Source organism: Nicotiana tabacum, chromosome 8 (assembly GCF_000715075.1).
Source record: "Nicotiana tabacum cultivar K326 chromosome 8, ASM71507v2, whole genome shotgun sequence".
Lineage (NCBI taxonomy): Eukaryota > Viridiplantae > Streptophyta > Magnoliopsida > Solanales > Solanaceae > Nicotiana > Nicotiana tabacum.
The window spans coordinates 28813225-28839056 of record NC_134087.1 but is presented as its reverse complement, the minus strand read 5'-3'; the positions used below and the strand labels follow the sequence as shown (position 1 = coordinate 28839056).

The 25832-nt window shown below is 35.6% G+C and overlaps 1 protein-coding gene and 1 non-coding gene across 10 annotated transcripts; one reads left to right on the top strand and one right to left on the bottom strand.

Annotated features, from left to right (window-relative positions):
* Positions 1-10200: 10200 nt before the first annotated feature.
* On the top strand, positions 10201-15834 carry LOC107810307 (putative protein phosphatase 2C 51). 9 transcript variants are annotated; one of them, XM_016635070.2, is made up of 8 exons: positions 10225-10308; positions 13254-13338; positions 13581-13844; positions 14205-14402; positions 14708-14787; positions 14863-15004; positions 15151-15325; positions 15461-15834. In XM_016635070.2, the coding sequence occupies exons 3-8, from the start codon at positions 13589-13591 to the stop codon at positions 15753-15755; spliced, it is 1146 nt and encodes a 381-aa protein (XP_016490556.1). In that variant the 5' UTR covers positions 10225-10308; positions 13254-13338; positions 13581-13588; the 3' UTR covers positions 15756-15834. The 9 variants fall into 9 exon arrangements, with proteins under 9 accessions (XP_016490557.1, XP_016490556.1, XP_016490554.1 ...); XM_016635068.2 differs by having other exon boundaries at positions 13497-13844; XM_075219140.1 differs by lacking the exon at positions 10225-10308 and adding an exon at positions 10315-10484.
* Positions 15835-16196: 362 nt separating this feature from the next.
* TRNAE-UUC (transfer RNA glutamic acid (anticodon UUC)) lies at positions 16197-16268 on the bottom strand. The gene has a single exon. It is a non-coding gene; the product is annotated as a tRNA-Glu (tRNA).
* Between the last annotated feature and the right edge of the window lie 9564 nt (positions 16269-25832).

The window sequence follows — 25832 nt, the reverse complement described above, 5'->3', positions numbered from 1 at the left end:
AGTTATTCTTTTATTAAGCTTGCTAAATCGATTAACTTCAACATTGTAAAAAACTTACCCTTATTTATATATATATTTATTTTATAGCTCAAAATAATATTTAATAATATTTACGTAATCTTTATGGATTGACGTGATACACACGTGCAACGCACATACACTAAAACTAGTTATTATAAAAATATGAATACAATATCGGTTTACAAAAATAACCTTATAATATTAAGCATAATAACCCATAATAAAAGGACATAAGTAGATATTAACCTTATAATCCTATTAGTTTTAGGACATAATACTAATATATTAGGAATCATACATGGTTACCTTTAGAAATTCTATTAGTATAATTACTTTTGGGTTGTCTAATTCATATAAAATTGAACAAGTAAATATCTTTAGTCATGTAATCCTATTACTTTTAGGATATACTTCTTAAAAATTTCTATTACTAATTTAATTAGAAAATATATTATAATGTCCTATTCCTAATTTAATTTTAAAATGTATTATTTGTCCAAATTCATATAGAAAAAAGGAGAGCTTATATTATTATAAAAGCATAAATACAATATTAATATATCAAAATAGCTCTACATTATTAAACGAAGGAACTCATAGGAAGAGACATAACTGCAATAACCTATTTTTTGGACTATAATACCTTATATGCTAAATTTTTAATATTTAATATTTTAAAATTAATAAAATTTTGTCTATTAAATTATTATTAAAAATGTAGGAAGGTTTAATAAAACCAATTCCACGAGAATCCTCTCTATTGACAATACATTACCACTCCATAATATCCAATACCAAGAAAAAATAAAAGTGCTATTAAATGGACTCCATAAAGAGTTGAAATTGAGAAAAAAAATACCACCATGATAATATATGTTTATATTATATTTGAACTATTTTCCTACTCAAATAATATTTTTTAATCACTTTTTCGTGTAATATTGAAAAATACCCAATTATTAAACAATAACTAAGAAAATATTTAAGAATATAAATGTGTGAGAAAGAGAAAAAAAATAGTTGGTAAGAGTCAATACCACTAATGATTCTACAAACATAAAGATCTAAAAGTGAAATGTCATATCAATCTTTTACTCTTTGAAAATAAAATTTATGGTGGATAAAATTATAATTAAGATTAAATATTCAAAACAAGAGATGAACTAATATTAAGATCTGAATCAACATAGAATAAATTATTTTTTTATGTTAAAATTAAATAATTAAATTCTTTTAATTAATTATTTAGCAAGAGAATCCAATTCAATTATTGTTTAAATTCATCATATGAGTAAAATTCTTATTCAAATAAAAAAAACTTAGGGTACATAATTTTATTCCATTAAAAGAGCGTTAGAACACAAAGTAAAAAAGTTAGTATATTATTAAGAATCAAAGTGCTATAGGAAGCACAATCAAAGCTAAATCCTAAACAAGAACAAGCTTTCAAGACTATATCTTAAAGAATGACTCTGCTATAACGGGATTATTCTTTGTAGATGTCTTCGGGTGAATCAAAATGACATTTTCATGTCATGCATTACTTTCAAATATCATATCAAGTGATATGACACTGTTAGCAATAGCAAGTGGTGTACCAACAACGATTTTATTATGAGGCAACCCACTTTAGATTTGATATACCTTTCAAACAACTTAAATAACTATCACAAATATATTAAAGCAGAGTAATAGTGCTAAATTCATAAGGAAAGCAAAATTGATAATATGGGATGAAACACTTACGCCTAAGTGTCAAACGATCGAAATAATTGTCCGAAGTTCTAGAGATATATTGGATATTAATGAACCGTTTGGTAGAAAATTAATGGTTTGGGATGTGATTTATGTCAAGTACTACCAGTAGTTCCAAAATCGACAAAAGCAGAGACTGTAAACGCTAACTTGCCAAAGTTATACTTTTAGTCTCAAATGAAAAAGATTCAACTAACAAGAAATATAAAGTAAGAACAGATCCAATATTTAGTGTCTTCTTGCTTCGTGTCAGAAACGAAGAAGAGCATCCAATAAAAGATAATTTAATTCTTCATGTACACTTGGTTATCAATTCAAATGGTAATAGTAGTGCATTTAATAAGAGAAATATTTTTATTATTAGATTAAAACCTAATTTGTGCGAATCGCATGATAGAATTACAAAGATATCTTAGCTACCAGAAATGAATATACTGATCAACTAAATAAAAGATTGATTGCCAAATTTTATAGTAGAAACAAAATATTTTTTTTATTTTTGATTCAGCAGAAAATGATACCAATAATTACTCCCAAGAAGGATACTTAAATACTTTAATACCAAATGGTCTTCTACCATACATGTTTGTTGTCAAGTTTATTATTTCTTACGTATGTTAGTACCGTTTATATAATCGACTAAGTTAAAATTGATCTTCCATTGTATATAGGTTAATTTTGAAGAAAAATATGCCTGTCATACTACTGAAAAACTTAGATACGCTGAATAGCTTATGTAATAGCACACATATAATATATAGAAGTTTTGACAATAACATGATACATGCAAAAACTATGATACTGGTTAATGTACTTCTAAGTATATTTTTATACCTGAATTCAACTTTCGTCTTCCGAAACAAAGGATATCCTTTTAAATTTGTGTGATTTTTAGTATGTTTATGTTTTGCAAATATAATAAATAAAGCACAAGGACAAACATCCTAAATATTGGACTATATTTATCGCAATATATTTTCTTGCACGAACAACTATATGTTTCAATTTTAAGAGAGATATCAAGATCGACAACAAGAGTTCTGGTTAAGGCAGAGTAGCCAAAGCATTAGGAGGAAATATACACAAAAAAATATTGTCCACGAAGAAGTGTTCATTAAGATACCATCACATTAAATACTTTTAAACTATAATACATAATTATCCAACTAATATGACAAAATCGATCATTTGTGTAAGTTTAATGATGTCCTTTTATTTTAAATTCATGTATTATGCTAATGTAATAATATTTTTCGGCATTCACATGAAGCCCTGGGTATGGAAAAATCCTTGGTAAGGAGCGCTTCCCCCCGAATGGGGCCCTACGCGGCGCGAATCCGGATATAGTCGGGCTCCAATACGGGTACCGGACACCGGGTGGGAAACCAAAAAAAAATTATTATACATAAAATTTCTCTCATTTAATTAAATTTTATTGTTCCTTCATATAAATAAATATTTAAATCATCACGTGCCATTATTAACGTGCAACGCACATTCATAGATACTAATACTATATTAAAAGCACGAAGGCCCTTAGCGAAATGTCATTCGTCTTTTTTACCCTTTAAATTTAATTTTACATTAGACGAAATGGTCATTTAATATTTAGGAATAAATATTTAATTAGTTTCCTTATATTTAAGAATAGATAATTAATTATTTCCCTAATATTTAGGATTTCTTTCCATTCCTTTTAGGTTTTGAAGTCCTTTTTCCTTTCATAGTTTAACATGTGTATGCATTCCTTTTTGGCAGAATTAGGCCCTTAAACTTGACCTTTTTTTTACATCTAGACACTTAAACTAACCTCATAATCTCTATTCAAACTGTGCCGATTAGACACTAGAAGCTGACATGGCCCAGAAGGTGGATATCACCCATTTTAAGCGCGTGAACCAGTTAAAAAAGAGCTGAAATAGTCTTCTTCTTCGCCATTGGGGTCACACCTTCCTGATCTCCCATGATTCCTCCGTATCATTTCCTACTAAGAAGCACCACTAGCCACTGATTTTTATCTTATTTTCTTTCCTGAAAACAGAAAATTTCTCTCGACACCTACAAACCACCATGACCATGGCCATTGACCCCCCCCCCCCCCCCTCTCTCTTCAATAACATAACTTCATCAAATTAAAACAACTACAAACAGAATACTGCACACAAATTTCGCAGAGAACTTCAAGAATATACCCGGCAATAAAGAAAGAAAAATGTAAAGAACAATTTTCTTCTCATCACACTTTTAAATTTTTATTTTACTTTCATAATTGTTGAAGAATTCTCGTTGTTCTCTTTGGGGCTGGTGATGTAAGATTTGTTGGTTTATTTCCAAAATACTAACTGGTACTTCCATTATAAGTAGACCCAGAAGCGTTTTTTGCAATTAATTGTTTGATATTCCATAACAGATTCAATATTGTTCCCCGAGTTAGAAAATAAAAACTTTGACCAATATCTATGGAACTTGGCCATAATTCGGCGGATGACACGTGACGATCTCGACGAGAATAATCTCCGATATGGTCTAAGAAGTCTTTAAAAAAAAAGGAAAATCATTCTGGGAAAGAAGACCAATGGAGAAAAAAATCATGAACTAACAAAATAAACTACAAATTAATTGAGATTTGAAAACAACTGCGTAATTTTCTAGGAAGAAGAAGATGAACGGGGGAGTAGAGTTGGAAAAACCAGAGTTGCGTTCTCTTTTTTAATACTCTTTTTTTTTTTTTTTTCTAAAAAAGAAATTGCCTTAAAGTCTTTTGGGGAAAGAGCCACATGTCTATTTTCATTGGTTTTGCCACATCACCAGAGGGTGAATTACACGCATCTTATTTTCTGGATTGCTTCAGCTTCTAGTGTCTAATAGGCACACTTTGAATAGAGATTGAGTGCTCAATAGGTCATGAGGTTAGTTTAAGTGTCCAGACGAAAAAAAAGGCCAAGTTTAGGGGCTTATTTATGTATTCTGCCTTCCTTTTTCTTATTAAATTTTCACGGATTACATGTAAGCATGCCCACTTTTAATTTTTTTATTTTTATTTTTATTTTATGATTTGGAGACCTTTTTCTCCCCTTGTTGTAGCATGAGAAAACTTTTCGCCAATGTAGCTTACTAAATACAAGAGATATGCATACTATGTTATTTCCTTGCCATAAATAATTATTTCTCTATTATAATTGTATCATTAAATTTGAATAATATACCGTATATAGCATGAACACGAAGACGTCATATTTGTAAACTTTAAATCACAATTTTTGAATGCTCTTCTCCTTTCTTTTTCCAGTTATTTTTTGGTAATTAAAAACTTTTATTACCATTGAAATTATAAACAACTCACAAACAAAATCTATGCACGGGACAGTAGCCCCGGTGCTATAGAGATAACAATCTCGCTACCATACAACTGCTACATAACTTGGATAAAAGTTCAATTCCTATATTTTCCTAGCCGATTTTTTTTCGCGTCCCCGTTTTCAATATAGTTTAAAAAATTAAAATATTCTTTTAATTAAATTAGGCTTACATTTAAAAAGTCCCAATTTAAATGAAAATTGATTATACAGACACAACAAAAATTAAAAACCAAATTCATAAGACCTGGTTGAAAGAATAAATTATAGACACTTCAAAGCCAAGTACACACTTTCAATTCTAATTTTAGTCATTGGTATAAATTTTAAGTTGAATTATTAACTGATATTTATGTTGGACAATTCTTTCATTATAAAGTTAATTATATACGATCATATTAATTATTTTTAGGAACTTAAACTTTTATTAATTTTATAATTCAAAGATAAATTTTAAAAAAGTTTTTACTTTTGAAATAGGGTACACGCGCAAAGCGCGTACACTAACACTAGTATATGATAAAATGATAGTGTAGTTGCTGAATTTATTATCCAATATCCATAATTTTTCGACAACTTTATATTCAGATTTAATGTTTACTCAAACAATTTTCAGTTTGCTGCCAAAACATTAGACTATAGTTTAAGGTTTGCAATAATTTATAAAATTTTAGACCGTAGTTTAATATTCCTAATAAAATTTTAAATTCAATAAAAAAAATTTTTAGACTGTGCTTTAAAAGGTCCATAGTTACAAGAAAAATAAAAAGATGATCATTTACTAACCATGATGCAAAAAGGGGGCTTAGCAAATACCGACGGGAAAATGACATTGTATAGCCGCTTTCAAAATAATAGTTGAATATCTATCTTCTATATCATATTATATTATAAGCATGAACACTTTTAGGTGAAGTTAGTTTACTAAAATGTCCTTCAAAAGTTGAAAGACCATTTTACCCTTCAGTAAACACTACTCCTATAAAATTATGTTTTTGTTAAATTATTTTTTTTCCCAACTATTAAATCATAAATCTAAGTTACAATGAACGTGGCTGGAATCCTACTACTAAATGCTTCTATTGCTAAAGTGAGTACAGTAAAAAAGAACATATGTATTCAGTAAAGATTTTTGGGTTCTGTTTATCATTATGTCTTCTCTATCTTATCCGTTAAGAAAGTCCTATGTTACCAATTTAAAATGATAATTAATTCTCTTATCTACTAAACAAAATATATTATTAACCTATTCTCCTAAAATTCCTCTATTTTTCTTCTTTTACATTATGTTTCTCGGGTTTCCCTTTGTAAAATTCCCCCATCCTCATTTTCATTATAACTCCTATTTTATGTCTCCCCCTTCCCCTGTCCCTTTTCCTTCTTTATGATACGTATTTTTCCCTCCCATTAATTACCCTTTTAAATAACATAAATGTATTTTATTAATTAAACTAAATATCCTATTTAATAAAATAAAAAACTAACGCCTAGGAAGAAGGCAACGTTGTTAAGAAAGATTGTTTCTAAGTTGCCACCGTTCCAAATACCTACAAACAACTCTCAATGTTTCATAATCCTTATTGACTATCAAAATTGTAAGTTAATTAAACACTACTCTTTATCACTTCAAACAGTCATTTCTTTCTTCACTTGCGTGCTTGATACAACGGGGTTCTGCTTATCAATTTTTCATGGCTATTGAGAGTAGCAGTTAAGAATCATAATGGAACAGAACTGTACTTCTCTTTTGTGCGAATTACTGAAAATTTCTTGGTTCATTCTTTTCAATTCCTAAATCTGGTAATTCATTTTATTCTCTTCCCGTTCTTTTCAGTTCTTGGCATCCAAAACTTACTTAGTTTACAAGGTAATAGATATTCAAACTATTCAAACATCTTTCTTTTTTTTATGTGTAATTGTTTACTCAACTATTTTTTTAACATTATTTTGCAAATACATGATTTGGCATACACGTGCAATGCACGTGCCGAGAAACTAGTATAGAGAAAATGCATAATTACCCCCTAACCTATACCCAAAGTTCCAACTACACACTTTTTCTTCACGGGAATCCTAGTACCCCCAAAACTATTTTTTACCTTAATATCTTGGACCTTTTATGTTGAGCTGGACTGGAACATGAACACACCTTCCCCAAGCGCGTAGTAAATTAAATAAAAAGGTTTTAGCCTATAAAAAATGGACACGTGTTGTTCTCAAAGCTGATTTGGAAGACCCCTTCTTCTAAACATAAAACGTTCTTCTTTCCCATTATGTCAGCCATTTTCAAGACCTTTGAAGGTGAGTTTTAATTTGCAATTTTCTTTGGTTTGAAGAAGTAAGTGATTTTTTTGTGTAAATTCCTCCCTTTGACTCTTTTTTCTGTTAAGGGTTTTTTAATTTCTTCCCCAATTTCGGTCTATAAAATCTTAGAGTTAGGAATGGCAAACACCAAGTTGAATAAATTGTGCATGGACGAAGATGATCCAATGTTCAATGCTGAAGTGCGATGCAAATATGGTATTTTGCTGCAAATGCAAACTTCTTGGTCAGATTGGAATTCCGGAAGACGATTTTGGTCTTGTCCTCACTATGAGGTATGTGTTCATGTTCTAAGCCTATCGATTAACTTGAAAATTAATGTTAATTGGGTCGTTATTGAATTCTTTAAATTTCAAGCCACAAATTGCAAGTTTTTCAAATGGAGAGACAACGAAAGAGTTGATGAAAGATCAAAGTTTATTTGTCACGATCCAGATTTTCCCCCCTCGGAAGTCGTGATGGCACCTACTAATGTGATCTAGGCAAGCCAATCCTTGACCGCTTACTTCATTACCAAATTACTTCTTTTAGCTATTATCAGTAATATCATGAAAACAACAAAATTAAATAAATATGCGGAAGACTTAGATTTAAAGAAACTGAACAATAATGCGAAAATCAACATATTCCTCTACCCAAGAACTGGTGCCACATTACTCACGAACTTTTAAGAGTACTAAATACAACCGTTTGAAAGAAAGATATAAACTATTTGTCTCGAATACATGAGATAACAGACTGAAATAAAAGATAGAGGAGATGTTGGGTCTGCGAACGCCTGCAAGGCTACCTCGGGTTTCATTGGACTGAAGACTGGCTCCCACACTACTGCTGCTGTCCAAGATCTGGATCTGTACAAAAGAGCACAGAGTGTAGTATCAGCACAACCGACCCCATGTGCTGGTAAGTGTCCAGCCTAACCTTGGTGAAGTAGTGACGAGGCTAGGACCAGACTCCAAATAACCTGTGCAGTTCATATATATATATGCAGAGGAAAAGAGATACAGAAATAATCAGTCAATGTGGGAGGGGAAAACATGTTGTGGGGGAACTAATAGTTCCGAATAGAAAGGCATCAAGTAAGCAAAGAAACAACATAACTAGAATATCAACAATGAAACAGAAATCAACAAATTGGCACGGCATCACCCTTCGTACTTTTACTCTCGTCCTCACCAAAACAATACACGACATTACCCTTCGTGCTTTACGCTTTCCTCACCCAAACAACAATCACAAGACAAGTAGGGTAAGAGAATCTATAACCTCGAAGTGAATCAAATAACACCAAGTAATGAAAGAAACAACATAACTCGGATATCAACAAAGAATCAGAAATCAACAAATGCACGGCATCACCCTTCGTGTTTTTACTCTCGTCCTCACCAAAACAATCATATAATAAAAATATGCACGACATCACCCTTCGTACTTTTACTCTCTTTTCTTACCATATAATCAATAAAATCACTAGGCATGACCAGCACAAAAGGTCCAAGATATTAAGGTAAAAAATAGTTTAGGGGGTACTAGGATTCCTGTGAAGAAAAAGTGTGTAGTTGGAACTTTGGGTATAGGTTAGGGGGTAATTATGCATTTTCTCTATACTAGTTTCTCGGCACGTGCATTGCACGTGTATGCCAAATCATGTATTTGCAAAATAATGTTAAAAAAATAGTTGAGTAAACAATTACACATAAAAAAAAGAAAGATGTTTGAATAGTTTGAATATCTATTACCTTGTAAACTAAGTAAGTTTTGGATGCCAAGAACTGAACATACATTATGTATGTTATAGACAAAAATTATGTGGGGGTAGCCACTTTTTAAAATGGTATTTACTTTTTATCCAGCATTTTAATGCTGAGCAAATGTAGCCACTAGTCTATTAAAATTAATATGAAAAGACAGTGTTACCCTTTCTTTTATCTCTTTTCCTTCCTAAACGGCGTGAGTGAAGGCATCGGATTTTCATGAGTTGTAACTTGGCTATAGTCTATTCTTTGTCAACAGTCTTCCATCCCACATAAAATTCCCGCAAGCTACTGTTATGCTCGATCTTTAGGACTTTTCTTTTTAGGATAAAGATTGAGGAAAAGTAAGTATGTAGCTTAAAAGGTTGAGTGTGAAGAAGAGGGAGTGAGACATGCAGTTGTCTGAAAAAATGGAGGAGGGTCGTCAAAAGTAGGGAGGTTATCGGAATAGTTAAGGACAAGTAATTCTTAACTTAGACTTACAAGCTCATAAATTAAGGACAGCTAGTCCTGAACTTACAGTAACAAGCTCATAAGTTAAGGACACTTGGTCTTGAACTTAGAGTTGGAAGTTCAAAAATTAAGGACACTTGGTCCTTAACTTAGAGTTACAAGCACAGAAATTAAGGACAAGTGATCCTTAACTTAGAGTTGCAAGTTCAAAAGTTAAGGACAGGTAGTCCTAATCTTAGACTTACAAGCTCATAAATTAAGGACGACTAGTCCTGAACTTACAGTAACAAGCTCATAAGTTAAGGACACTTGGTCCTGAACTTTATGAACAGAAGGGTATTTTCGTCCGGATGGGTAAAAGTTTATTAAAGCAGTAACTAAAGACTAAAGACATTTTAAACAATGACTTAAAAGTAAATACATATCTTATTACTGGCTAACTGTGCACTTTCCCTTGATAATACCCCTTTTGACAAATTAAGAGAGTCCTTCAGATATTGGGCCGCTTTAAGGTCCAAATTTATTACCCGGCCCATAAATGCAATTTCCTTGCCGAAAGTTGAAATTTTCCTCTTTTGCGATGGAATCTTGTCCCTTCTCCCATTAACAACAATAACAACACACAGGCAATGCAAGACTGGCACCTGGTAATATGCACAAAATTAAGTTATATTAAGAAAATATTGCAGTTTTATTTATCTGCTAGGCTGCTACATAATGCTTCAAATTTTATGCAAAGTTAACTGCTCGTTAGCAGATTGAGTTAAAGCTTGCGTTTTTCATCTGTGGATTTTCGGCACTGACTTCTTCTTGCTTGTTTTGGGTATGTTAGTAATTAATCAACAATTTTAGGAGAAAACGAAAAATAAGAGTATGTTTGATTTTTTTTGTTGGTAAAACTGGGATGTATTACCATAAGACAAACCAAACTTTACACCTATCGAGCATTTAGGAGAAGCAGCAGTATGTCAACCCCTCAGAACAGAAAAAAAAAATAGTTACAAAACTGTTGGATCAGATATTTACATTTGCTTGCTTTCCTATAGTTTTTCCTACATTCTATTCTCTCCACTATTTCTTTCTTTATCTGTTCTGTTGCTATAAATGTAGTAATATATGTCCCTCTGAATTACTTCCAGTTCCTCGCCTGCCAAGTATGATAAATTCTTGCTCCCAGTAATGCAGCTGCTATTTCCTTCTTGAATTGTTTCTAGTGCCTCCCCTTGATCCATTTTAAGCATCGTATAGTATCTTGCTTTTTGTGTTCTGATGCCCGTCCATCTTTCCAGTGCTTCTTTTACTTCCAGTGTCCAGCTACATTCATGAAATAGATGATTATGTGTTTCCCTCTTACTATCAGTGCATAGACAGCATGTCGCATCCTCCACTTGGATATGCAGCCTTTCCATCCTCTCCTTTGTAAGCAATTTGTCTTGACTAGCCAACCACACTATAAAACTATGTCTTGGCAGCATAATTGAATTCCATATCATATCTGCTTCTTGAAGACTGTCCATCTCTCCCAGTAGTGCAATGTAGCTCTTGCTAACAGAATAGCACCCATTTGAGGTCAGATTGTAGACGTCACCTGTGTACCAGCTAGTCATCACATCTTTGAGAGAATTAAGTTTCCTCCAATACCAGCTACTATCCACAGGAGGTACATGAGTCCAGATATCTTGGTTGCCTCTCATATACAGTCCATGGATCCATTTAATCCACAATGTGTCTTCTTTGCATGCTATTTGCCATATTAGCTTTCTTACAGAAGCAATGTTCCATAGTTTGCAACTTTTCACATTGAGACCTCCATACTTCTTCAGTTCTTTGGTCTACAGATTTTTTCCCATGAAACCAACGTAACTTTCCTCTTTCCTTCAGTACTTCCCCATACGTATTCTCTGCACTTCCTGTCTACTTCTTTTAGTATACTCTTGAGGCAAAACAAAGACTGCACCCCAAAAGTTATAAACTGAAAACAACACTGCATTAATAATTTGCAATCTCCCTGCATATGACAATGTTTTGCATAGGCACTTGTAATCCTGCTTGTTATCTTGTCCACAAGCTGGTGGCAATCAATCTTACTCCACTTCTTAGAGGAAAGAGGCAATCCCAGGTATCTTATTGGCAAAGTGCCTACTGAGAACCCTGTTAGCTGTACCAATTGATTCTTGATGTCATCCTCCATACCTGCCATAAAGATGCTTGACTTTTCCATGTTTGATTTTGAGGAAAGTGTTTTCCATATCATAATTTACTTCACGAAATCATGATTTGGATGATTTTCCTGTGTTTGGATTGAGTATAAGAGTAAGTGGCGATAAAGTGATCATGTAAAGTAGAATATAGGATATGATGATAGTATTTTGGTACGTAATATTTTGAGTGTTAATTGAGGACAATATGTAAGTATTGATGGAAGCAAAGTAATATAATCTAGAGTTTGTATATTTGTGAAGTCTTAAGGAAAATGACTTGTGCCGGCAAGTGAAAGAGGTCCCTTTCTATTCCTAATTCTCGGTATGGTACGAAACCAGTTTTAGGCAGGGAAAGTGCTTTCATGGTTGGTCTTAGGATTTCTTATTGTTTCTAGTTCCAATTATGTGTGTTGAAATTGGCAAAATGTTTGTCCCACATCGGTGGGAAAACAAAAGTTGGGGGGATTTTCCCCCTATAAAAGAAGGCTTAATGTTTAGGATTTAGATACACCTCTCATTTGCCTTCTCATCTGTTTAAGGCATTTGTATCTTCTCTCTTTAGTATTATTTCACTTGTATTTTTAGAGTGGAATAAAATATTGGTTGTGTCCGAGGAGTAGGCAAAATTAGCCGAACCTCATAAATTCTGGTGTTCCCTTTATTGTTGCTTTGTTGTCTTATTTATTATTTGGTGGCTGTCATAAATTTTGGTATAGTAGTTGTGACTTATTCACACTCTATACATTTGGCTTCCGCAACAATGTGTAAAGGTGAAGTATGTTTCTCCTACGCTAGGATCAATGTAGCATGGTGTAATGCCCTGCTACACTTATATATTCATCTGTTTTTGGTATAAAAAGTATAGCCCACCTAGAGCTGAGTTTAATTGGAGCGAAGAAAAGAGCATTAAAAATGATTTGAGCAAGGACAATATTTCTAACGAAAAAAATTTCCATCATATGAAAAGTAAAAAAGAGATGATCTAAATGCCGTAGCGTGGTCAGGGAGGATTTACATAGCTAATCCCAGCTTGTTTGAGACTGAAGCGTAATTGTTATTGTTGTATAACAAAAGTAAAAAAGAGCAATATGGAGAGCAGCATTGGATGTGTTTGCAATCACAAAACCTTTTGGTATCAATTCCATTTGTGCTTGTGAATCTGTTTACAGTTTTGATCGCATCTGTTGGCAACGCAGAGTGTCCTCTACTTGGTCAAACTGCTTCTGTTTTATCTTCTTTTCCTGTTTCGGAAGCTACATCCTAGTCTCCAGTATTCTATATCATGGCCGAATAGTATCCGACTGTGTTTATTACAATATTGATTTATTTTTTCCTTCTTTTTTTGTTTTGTTTGTTTTGCCTCTTATTTTATGTCTTTGCGATGCGTGCAGTCAGGTGAATTTAGATTTTATCCACCGACAGTGTAAAATACTTTCAGTTGACAGGCTTCAACAGGCTAGGCACCCTCTTTTCCAGGTTACTATGCTACACCAAGATTGGTTAAAAAGAGCACTTTGATAAGATTTTTCAGCAGTTAATTGTTAAATAACCTGATTATGTAAATATTTGCTGGACCAACCAGACAGTGTGTGTTTTACTTGGGCAAAACTAACTCTCAAATTTTTTGTCTCCAGGAAGTTGGATATGTAAATGGACTCAAAATTTCCATGTCTGTTTGAAATATTGTGTCATAAATTACGGCTTGGTTTTGATGGCAGAGTTTGCAATGGAAGGAGAAAAGGTTGCACTTCTCTTTGGAGCATTTCTTTGCTCGAGTTACGCTTATGAGGTCTCAGTATCCTGTATGATAGCTTATGATGAGGGTGGTGCTTCAGCAGTTTTTGACTCACCTGAATGTCCTCAGTGGGAATTTTCTGCTGCTATTGGAACAGATAACTGCCTGGTAGCTACGCATCAGGGGCGTAGGAAATACCAAGAAGACCGTATTATATGTTATCCTCGTGTTATTGTTCCCGTTTTAGGTAATTTCAAACTCTACCCTCTTGGCTTATTCAGATTTCTCAGTTTAATAAAAGAGCTACAGCTACTGCCTTTCCTATTGCGTGAGAGTTAACTTGGACTTGTTGGCTATATATCTATCTCAAACTACCAAGGTAGTACCTATTTGGGACCCTTCTTTCTTTGAAGGCCCAAAAATAGGGTAGCCACTATTGCATGAGAATTGAGAACTCTTTGGTCAGTCAAAATGTTGAATGCATTATGATGACCATTCCTTTTGTTGCAGAAGATGTTGAACACATCAACACAAACCATGTAATGTACACGTAAAATATCCCAAGTTCCTGGTTCATCCTGCTCATCTTTTTCTTCATGATCACTAGGTGAAGATGGGCCTAACGAAGCTAGCCTGGGTATAGCGGCAGTTTTTGATGGACATGGAGGCAAGGAAGCTAGTGAGAAGGCTTCTCAAAAGTTTTTAGATTACTTTTTATTGCATGTGGTTTTCAACACATACAAGAAACTCTTCTCACACAGTAAGGAGCATGAAGAAGCAGGTCAATATAGCTTGAAATTCAAAGGTTTGTAACCTGTCATACAGAAATTTAGAATTTCTTTCTAGAACTTGTTATTAGTATCTCTGGTTATTTTCTGCAACATTACTTTGCCAAGCCCCTCAATCTGTCTGTTGCCATGTAAATGGTATGAAACACCTCTAACATTGCATCTGCATATGAGTTGGTAATTGCATTAAAACGAAAAGCATGTGAATATACTTTTATGCATCACAAACTATAGGAAAGTATTTCTACCTATAAATCTACTCTCAACAGTACAAGTATTGATGTTTGTTGTTTACACAGTTCTAATGGTGCATTATGTGTAGTTGATGAGGAATCGACACATGGCATCCTAGAGAAAGCCTTCTTGAGAACAATCCAAGATATAGATTCAGAATTTTCCCAGGCACATACAATTTTTCTTGTGTTTGTTATTCTCTTGAGCTGCCCTTCAGATTTTCAAGTCAAATTCTCTGTGCAGGAAGCTTTGAACAATGACTACATTTCTGGATCAACTGCAACAGTTGTTCTTTGGATGAGTGGGCAGATATTAGTTGGTAACCTGGGTGACTCAAAAGCACTCTTATGCTCGAGGAGAACTCACTTTGATCAGGACAGTGAAGGTCTAAAATCTTCCAACTATTGTTCACTAAAACTTGTCTGTTGATTAGCACATTGTTGCTCCCGGCTAAAACGCGGATTATTTATCGTCAGTTTTCCAGTTCTCTTGCTATCCTTTTACTCTGTCTGCTCTGCTTGAACATCTCAGATAATTTGGTGACAAGACTTCAAGCTGAAGAACTAACAAGGGATCACCATCCTGATAGAGATGATGAAAAGGTTAGAATTGAAGCAGCTGGCGGGGTTGTACTTGTTATTGGTGTACCTCGTGTCAATGGTATATTGGCTGTCTCACGGTCTATTGGAGATATTCGTCTGAAAAGGTCCATCCTTAACCCTTTGCCATTAGTTGTTCTTTTTGACTCAAACTGCATGCTCAGCAGTCCTTGTGTTATGCCATGAACACAAAGCAGTGAGTAGAGCGTTTCCGCTGATCTATTTTCTTTTGGTATTTCTAGGTATGGAGTTATTGCTGAACCAGAGGTCATGAGTTGGAGACATTTGACAACTGACGACTGCTATGTGGTGATAGGATCTGATGGTATATTTGAGAGAATGAGTCCCCAGGATGTCTGTGATATTTTACATGGAGGAAATGCTAAAGAGAACGCGACGTCCATTGACTCATCTTTCTGTCCATCTTCATCCTCTTTAGCCGACTGCATTGTCCAAAATGCATTTAGTAAAGGTAGCAGTGATAACTTGTCTGTTATTGTGATTCCAATGACAATGGAACACAAAGAACAGACATGAACTCTGTTCTACATTCAAGTATTCCTTGCAAGTTGAAAAGAAGGTTGATAAATGACTTATTGCTCACTTGAAAATAAAAGTGTCCTGCTAAAATTTGCTATTCCCAAATCATTTTTCTTCAGTTCTACTCATTTGGAGGAAAAAGAACTTTTAATGGAACTAGTCCAAGGTAAAACTGCAAATAACAATGATATAATATGAATTTGAGTGTTGATCACTTTGATACTATAAATGGTCACCCAAATCAAGTGATTAAAAGGAAGAGCTTTGGAGAATTATTTCCCTCCCTTTCCTTACTAGAATCAAAATTTCATTCCACACACAGGCACACGCCAAACATAAGCAAAAAAGTAAGGATTTTGAGCGCCGAATGCTACTACTTTGTTATATAACCAATTAAGGCTGTTATATTCAAAATTTTGAGTAAGGAAAGAAAAAACGTTCCGTTACCGGGAATCGAACCCGGGTCTCCTGGGTGAAAGCCAGATATCCTAACCGCTGGACGATAACGGACTTATGTGTTAGACTTGTAAACATAGCTTATTATCGGAGATTTGATAATGAGAAATAGTGAACTAAGCAAACAGTGGGATGTCAGCTTCATTTATGTTGGCTGCACTACGTTTAGTTTTGTACGCTTACCATATTGCGAAATTAGGATGCATGTTTCTCTAATTTATAGCTCTTTGAGCTACTAATAAACATCATCACCAAGTACTCCCCTTTGTTTATTTTCTTTCCCCAGCAATCTACTTCTAGTTTGCTTTTCCCATCCTTACCATACGTTAAGCAAGGTGTTTGATCTGCTTTTTGTTTCTTGCAAGCATGATCTAGCCTTGGTCAGATAAAAAATGTAAAAAAGAAAGAGGAATCATTGCTGACCATGATTAGGTCATGCTCTGACAACCTCATACACTGGGCCAAGTAGGATTTTTACCAACAACAACAAAATTCAGTAAAATCTCATAAATGGAATTTGGGGAGGATAGTGTGTGCGCAAACTTTATCCCGACCCAAAGGGTAAAAGATTTTTACCATGAGGATTCAAACAAATAAAAAAAAAGTAAATACGTAAAAAAGCTAAATAAAATTCAACATTCAATATATATATGAAAAGATTTAACCTTATATACACGACGATAATTTTCGGGTGAAGGGGTTTCGGCCACTTCCGTCCACCTAGCTTCGCCCTTGGCCTCGTAAGTCGTTCCCTTCCTCTTTTGAGCCTCAACGGTTTCAAAAGTATATATACCTCGACACAATATATATTTTTACTATAACTATGAAACTAAGTTAGTAGACGGAGCAACAACAAAATCACTATGTAATAGTAAGTAATCTTTGACTCCTCCGATCCGACCATATTATTCTCTTTTCCATGTGCAATGACTTCTTATCTTGATAGCTCTTATATAATTTGTTTATTACTTTCGCTTTGACTTTTTACTTCATTATTTTAACTCTTTTAAGTATAAATAACGCAAATATTGGTGAAGGATTCACTATCTCTGTTACATTTCGTGTTTTCGTACGTTAAAATTTCGTTTTCAGTTAACCGACATAGACTCGGGGATGAGATCATCTTGATGTTAACATACTTACGCTATTTATAACAAGCGATAAATAAGTGTTATGAAGGATAAAGGGGTACACGGATTAAATCAAACGAGTTTCATTGAAAGTGTCCAATTTGAAATAAAATACGGGTCGAGCGATAAAACCCGATAATTATGAACTAGTACCATGCAAGGTACCATATGACCACGGTAGTATAATATATAAGGTATATATGAAGTAATTTAAAAATAAATAAAATTTTAATTAATTTATGATAATTGATTAATTACCGAGTAACAGAAAATTACCCAGTTAACTAATAAGTGGATAAAAAATTAATAAATTAACCCTCCAAACGTGGCAAGAAGCCAATAACCTAGAAAATGACTAAGTAGTTATAATTCTAGGTGGCTACCTATGAATAACATAATCATGACTTAAAGATTAAATCTTAGAAAGACTTGTAAAATCTTATACATTCTGTCTTTAGCTTTAATTCACGACTTTGGCTTGAAACCAAGAACCTTGAAATAGAAAAACATTTCGTCCAAAATCTTGCCAAAATTTCGATTGAAATTTCAAAGAGCAACCACAATTTTGTTTCAAAATTTCAAGAGATTCAAGCAGAATTTCATTTTCGTTTCAAAATTTCAAGAGATTCAAGCAGAATTTCATTCAACATATTTCACAGAAGCAGAAGCTTCATTCTGTTCAAATAATTCCAGGAACAGGTATGTTAAGGCCCTCCCTTCTTTCTTTTGGCATGGTCCATATGATACTGAAGAAACGAGCAAACACATAGTTTCCATAAATTACTCTATTTATAGAAATAGTAGGGGTGTCTATATTCTTGATTCCCCAAGAGAATTATTATTATCTTCTGTTCATGGGTTTCAGAATAATACGCAGTTGGAAAAGTTTATCTGGAAGGAATACTGAGATTATTACGTATTTTTCATGCATTTCACTCATTTATACATGTGCATTGACTCATTACCAGATGGCGTTATATACACGTATATATATAAATATATGTATATGGGATATGGAAAAATTTTACGGCATTATATACGCACCACCATCTGATCAGTGGTATATGTTGATGATGTTGCCCATAGTGGTCGAGACGATATGATGTGATGCCCTCAGTGGCTTGATGATATTGTGTACACCCACACCTATGCATGATACGACATTTATACGCATGTGCATGACGTTATAAACGTTTTAGAATTTACAAAGTTATTCAGATTTAAAGATGTGTTTTTATATGTCATGTTTTATTTATGTCTTTTACGTACAAATTTTCATGCCTTACATACTCAATACATTTTTTCTTACTGATGCCCTATTTCACAGGGCCTGCGTTTCATGCCCACAGGTGCAGGTAGGCAAGCTGACGGTCCCCCTTCTTAGGATCCCTGATCAGCGAGAGTTGGCGTGCTCCATTTGATCCGGAGCTGCTTTTGATTTTGGTACGATACGTTTGTATATATATTTATATGGGTATGATGTTGGTACGATACGTTTATATATATATATATATATGTATATGGGTATGACGTGGCTCAGTCCCGTCTTTGTACAGTTATGTTTCTGTTAGAGGTCTGTGGACAGTATATCTAGTTGGGTTGTATGTGGCCTTGTCGGCTTTCAGTTTTGGATGTATAGTTGTCTATAGCAGCCTTGTCGGCTTGCCCACTGTATTCTGTATGTATACGTACATATGCCTTGATGGTAGGTTTTCTTCACATGTATTATTTTCGTAATCAGCAGATGTTATTCAGGTTCATATCTTAGACGCGTGCTTAGGGGTGTTTGACAGGTAGGACTCAGGAACCCGTCGCGGTCCATCAGTTTGGGTCGTGACAAAAGTGATATCAGAGCAGTTCTGTCATAGGGTTGTCTACAGACCGTGTCAAGTAGAATCTTGTTTATGGGTGTGTTGTGCACCACACTTATAAACAGGAGGATACATGACATATAGGATGTTATCCTCTCTTTTTATCTCAGATCGTGCGATACAATAATTTATGTTCCCAACAATATGCTATATTTTTAGCGATGCCTCCAAAGAGTACGGTCGCCCAGAAGGGAAAGTCCATGGCTGGTGATACTACTAGTCGAGCGCCAATAGTTACCAGGGCTCGGGGAGAGTCTCATGATGAGGTTTCATCTCAGACTTCACATACCTCGCCCTTTCCAGAAGAGTTCCGAGGGGCACCAGCTCCAGCGCCCGCCCTGTACATTCAGCACCTCAGCCGGATGCACCTGGTCAGGAGATGAGAGATCCTATTCAGTTATTGACCCAATTAGCAGCCGTAGACGCTCGGCGTTAGGAAGTAGGTATTGGTCATGCAGATAGGTCCGTGAGTACGAGGGTTCGTGACTTTATTAATTTAGATCCTCCAGTATTCACTGGAGCAGATCCAAATGAGGACCCTCAGGTATTTATTGATAGAGTGTAGAGGACGTTACGGGTAATGAAGGCCAATGCGACTGAGTTAGTTGAGCTAGCTTTCTATAGACTCCAAGATATTGCAGTTAATTGGTATGAGTCTTAGGAATTGTCCAGAGGTGAGGATGCCCCTCCAGCGGTATGGCAGGAGTTTACAAAAGCTTTTCTTCGTCATTATCTGACACCAAATCTTAGACGAGCCAAAGTTGATAGGTTTTTAACACTTCGACAAGGTAACATGAGTGTTCGGGAGTACAACCTCCAGTTTGATTTGTTGGCTAGGTATGCTCCTACTATTGTATCTAAGATAGAGGATCGGGTAAACCAGTTTGTGATGGGATTAGAGCCTCACTTGCTTAACGATTGTATGTCGGTCTCACTTCAGCCAGACATGGATATTTCTCGTATTCAGGCATACGCTCAGGGTGTAGAGGAGCGTAAATAGAAATAGAAGGCCGATCGTGAGCATGATAGGGCCCAGAATAAGAGAGCGAGGTTTTCGGGTCCTTTTGGTGAGTTTCGAGCTGGTCAGATGTAGCAGTACTCGAGGTATCCATCCCAGCCCTCGACTAGAGCGCCCCCTCAGTTTGGCGGTAAGAGATTTGATCGTTCTACATATTCAGGGTCTGGTCAGAATTTTAGGGCCTCAGGTTCTCAATATAGGGGTGAGTCAAATCAGATGAGGCCACCCTTGCCATGATGTACTTAATGTGGTAAGCAACATACCAGGCAACGCCGTATGGGGTTAGGTGTTTGTTATACTTGTGGTTATCTAGGCCACGTTATGAGGGATTATCCGATGAGAGGTGATGCAAGCATAGCTCAGCCGTCGGGATCTACAGCTAGTTTGTCATCATCAGTACGCCCCCCTAGGCAAGGTCCCCAAGCACCAATGAGTCGTGGTAGAGGCGGAGCATCTAGCTTGAGCAGCCCTCAGAACCGCATTTATGCCTTGGCAGGATGACAGGACCAGGAGTCATCGCCTGATGTTGTTACAGGTATATTATGAGTCTCCTCATATGATTTATATGCACTGATTGAACCAGGTTCCACCTTATCATACGTTACTCCATTAGTTGCTGGTAAGTTTAGAATAAAACCTGAATTGGTTAACCCTTTTGAGGTATCTACACATATTGGGGACTCGGTAATAGCTAAGCAAGTATATAGGGGTTGTATAATAGTACTTCATGGTCGAACTACCGTAGCAGACTTAATCGAGTTAGATATGGTAGAATTTGATGTTATAATGGGTATGGATTGGTTGGCTTCTTGTCATGCCAACGTTGATTGTAGATCAAAGATAGCCCGATTTCAATTTTCGGGGGATCCTATTTTGGAGTGGAAAGGTAATACAGCATCGCTGAGAGGAAGATTCATTTCCTATTTCAAGGCAAGGAAGATGATCAAAAATGGTTGTATTTATCACTTTGTTCGGGTTTAGGATGTGGAAGTGGAGTCACCAACCATTCAGTCCATCCCTATGGTGAATGCGTTTCCCGATGTTTTTCCCAATGAGCTTCCGGGTCTCCTGCCAGAGCGAGAAGTTGAGTTTTCTATTGACCTACTACCAGATACTCACCCAATATCTATTCCTCCCTATAGAATGGCCCCCGCAGAGCTGAAAGAATTGAAAGGATAATTAAAGGACTTACTTGAAAAAAGATTTATTAGACCTAGTACGTCATCGTGGGGAACACCTGTTTTGTTTGTGAGAAAGAAAGAGGGTTCCTTATGAATGTGTATTGATTATAGGCAGCTGAATAAGGTGACGATCAAGAATAAGTACCCGCTCCCGAGAATTGATGATTTATTTGATCAGTTGCAAAGTGCCAAGTATTTTTCAAAGATGGACTTGAGGTTTGGGTACCATCAGGTAAGGGTTAAGGATGAAGATATTCTGAAGATAGCATTCAAGACTAGATATGGGCACTTTGAGTTTCAAGTTATGTCATTCGGTCTGACCAATGCCCCAGTAGTATTCATGGATTTGATGAACCGTGTGTTCAGGACCTTTTTAGATATATTCGTAATTGTATTTATCGATGATATATTGGTGTATTCTCGTTTAGAGGATGAGCATGTTGATCATCTACGTACTGTGCTCAGAGTTCTACAAGAAGGGAAGTTGTATGCAAAATTTTCTAAATGTGAATTCTGGTTGAACTCTATAGCTTTCCTTGGGCATGTTATTTCGGGTGAAAGTATCCGGGTGGATACACAAAAGATTGAGGCAGTAAAGACTTGGCCTAGACCCACAACACCGACGGAGGTTCGTAGCTTTCTTGATTTGGCAGTACTACAGAAGATTCGTGGAAGGATTTTCTTCCCTTTCAGCACCTTTGGCAAAGTTGACTCAGAAGGGAGCAAAGTTTCAATGGACTGATGCTTCTAAACGGAGTTTCTAAGCATTAAAGGATAGATTAATGTCAGCACCGGTTCTAGCGCTTCCAGAAGGGACCAATGGTTATGTGATCTATTGTGATGCTTCAGGCGCTAGATTGGGTTGTGTGCTAATACAACATGGTAAGGTTGTGGCTTATGCTTCTAGACAACTAAGAAAGCACGAGAAGAACTATCCGACCCACGATTTAGAGTTAGCCGCGGAGATTCATGCACTAAAGATGTGGAGGCACTCCTTGTATGACATTCATGTTGATATCTATACGGATCATAAAAGCCTCCAGTACATCTTCAAGCAAAAGGAATTGAATCTACGTCAAAGAAGATGATTGGAGCTACTTAAAGATTATGACATTGATATTTTATACCATCCAGGGAGGCGAACGTAGTAGCCGACGCCCTTAGCCGTAGATCTATGGGTAGCCTGTCGTATTTACGGCTATAAAAGAGGGGAATAGCCAAGTTCATCAACTAGGTAGCCTTGCAGTTCAGTTACTGAACTCAGGTGATATTGGAATTACTCTTCAGGATACGGCAACATCCTCTTTAGTAACTGAAGTAAAGGGACGCCGGTACGAGGATCCTGTGCTAGTTCATTATAGGGATACCACTATTCAGAAGGAGAAGACACCATTTGAAATTACAGAAGATGGGGTCCTCAGATATCAAGGGGCATTATGTGTGCCTAATGTTGCAGAGCTACGTCGGCAGGTTATGGGAGAAACTCACTATTCTCGTTATTCTATCCATCCATGAGCAACAAAGATGTATCATGATATCAAGGAAGTGTATTCGTGGGATGGAATGAAAAAGGATATAGCAAAATTTGTTGCTCAGTGTCCTAACTGTCAACAGGTTAAGATTGAGCATCAAAAATCCGGTGGATTATTGCAGGCTATGAAGATTCCGACGTGGAAATGGGAAATAATAAATATGGACTTCATCGTAGGCTTACCTCGTACCCATCATAAGTTCGATTCAATATGGATGATAGTTGATAGGCTTACAAAGTCAGCCCATTTTCTGCCTGTTAGAACTACATATATCTCAGAAGATTATGCAAGGCTTTATATTAAGGAGATAGTACGACTGCATGGTGCCTGTATCTATTATCTTGGATAGAGTAGCTCAACCTAACTTATGGAGGTCCTTCCAAAAAGGATTGGGGACTCAAGTAAGTCTTAGTACGACATTTCATCCCCAGACAGACGGACAGGCTGAGCGTACTATTCAGACATTAGAGGATATGTTACGAGCTTGTGTAATAGACTTCAAAGGTAGTTGGGATGATCATTTGCCGCTTATTGAGTTCGCATATAATAATAGTTACCATTCCAGTATTCAGATGGCTCCATACGAAGCTCTTTATGGATGGAAGTGTAGGTCGCCTATAGGGTGGTGTCACACCTCCTTTTTACCTACCGCAAGGGCATAAGGGAGTTTTTCCAATTAAAGGACAATCGAAACGAGACTTATTATTAAAGATTTAGAGTCGCCACTTGGGAGATTTATGGTGTCCCAAGTCACCGGTTGAATCTCGAATCGAGGAAAGATTGACTCTGTATTACAGTCCGCGAACCAGAAATCTGAGTAAGGAATTCTGTTAACCCAGGAGAAGGTGTTAGGCATTCCCGAGTTCCGTGGTTCTAGCACGGTCGCTCAACTGTTATATTTGGCTTAAATTATCTGATTTTAACAATTATGAACCTATGTGCAAATTTTAACCTTAACCGCTTTTATTTATTTTTAAAGAAAATTGCAACGTCATTAAAACAAGTCTTGAACCACGTCATATAAATACACCCATGGTTTTTGGACATACTTTAACATCGTTGGGATTTGGATTTGGGTCACATAAATGTGCACCCGAGTTTAGGGAGGAAATGTTATTAAAATACGCGCCTAAAGAGACTAACGCGTTATTATTTTGGGGAAGACCGTGAAATTCGCTAAACGGCCCGTCCCGAAATCTAAGTATTTTAATATATACAATTATCGAGGGCCCCGCAATTTATGTGTTTTGTTTAGCGAGGCTCATCCCGTTTTATTATTTTAAAGTGCAAACCTAGAGCAATCTATAGTTTTCTACTTAATTTGTCTCTAAAATAAAAGAAAGACCCTAATTAATTTGTTACTGGACTGATGCAAACTAAGTAATATTTTATCACCAACATCCGACCATTGGGCTCCGATGTGAGCCCAGCAGAGGAAATTTAAAACGAGATATACACCATAAAATCGGCCAAAACAGACCTTGGCCCAGGCCTAAATGAGAAAGGGGCCAAAACTGGCCTGGGTCGTGCATCAATTATCCTGAGGCCCAAATGTTTAGGGACTAGCCTGTTAAGCCCTGTCTTTTACACTAAATGGAATTTCAATTTAATTAAGAACACAAATCTGATGAATCTACTACTAAAATTAACTAGCCAGTAAAATAAATTCAATGCAACATTAAACATGAGTTGGAAAGCAACTGATTTCAGATTTCATGACCCACGTAAACTGCCTATGATCACAATTTCAAACATGGTGCATACTAGTTCAAATTTTAAATTCCCTACTATGACTCATTTTTATTAAAATGCTGACTCATGAACTTTGATTAAACACTAACGTGACCACATATGAGAATTGAAACTCGAGAATTAAGGATGTTGGACGAAAATGGATTGCCTAAATTAACCTTACGAATTACATATCCCATATCTACTTTTAACTTTCTGATTTCGAACCCACACACAACCACTCAAACTCAGAATTATAGATTAACTCACATCATCACTACTAAATATAAAGCTCCCATGATCAAAAGAAGTATCATACTACTTTAACAGTCTACGGCCTAATTAATCACAGCTTGAAAATACCATTTATACAGATCTAGGAAAACCGGAAATTAACTAAACTAATAGAAACTATTCTGTTAGTCCAGCATGAAATTATTACAACGAATACTCAACTAAACTCATATGTATTTATAAATATCTAACACACACTTAACGTTTCAAATGCACAAACTTATAATTAACAGTCCATCAGTATGGTTATTACAGTATAATGAAAGCAGTAAATCAACAATAGGCCTCCACTTCAACAACAATAGGCATCCACTTCATTCATTTTCAACTGGATATTTTCATACATCGAGTTTCAGGACATGTACCTGGTATGTAGAATTGGGTTATTGAAATCGTGGAGAACAAAGTAAAACAAATTGGAAAGGAGATTGGTTAAATAGACTGGGCTGATTACTCCAAATGCATACCATGATCATTGGTGCCAGTTACTCCGCTCAGATAAGTTCCTTTTTCCTATCTCCAACAGTCATCCAAATCTGGATTTTCTTCTTTATTCTTAATTCTCAAAATCATCGCATTTCATTGTTGTTAATTTTTATTCCCCTAAAGCTCTTCCAAGGTTAGCTTTGTTCCGACACATAAGAAGGAATGTCAAAAGTATACTAGCAAGATTCAAAATTGCACAAAGCAAAATACGGCTAGGATATGTTGGAGATAATATGATGAAAAATGAGACATAGGGTGTAAGCAAAAGTGGAATCGGTGGAATGGTTCAGTAATGTCATGGGATTTATACGAGTTCAGACAGAAGGGTCAGAAGTGAAAACAACAGTTGGGGATCCTGCAGCTGAGGATCAGTCA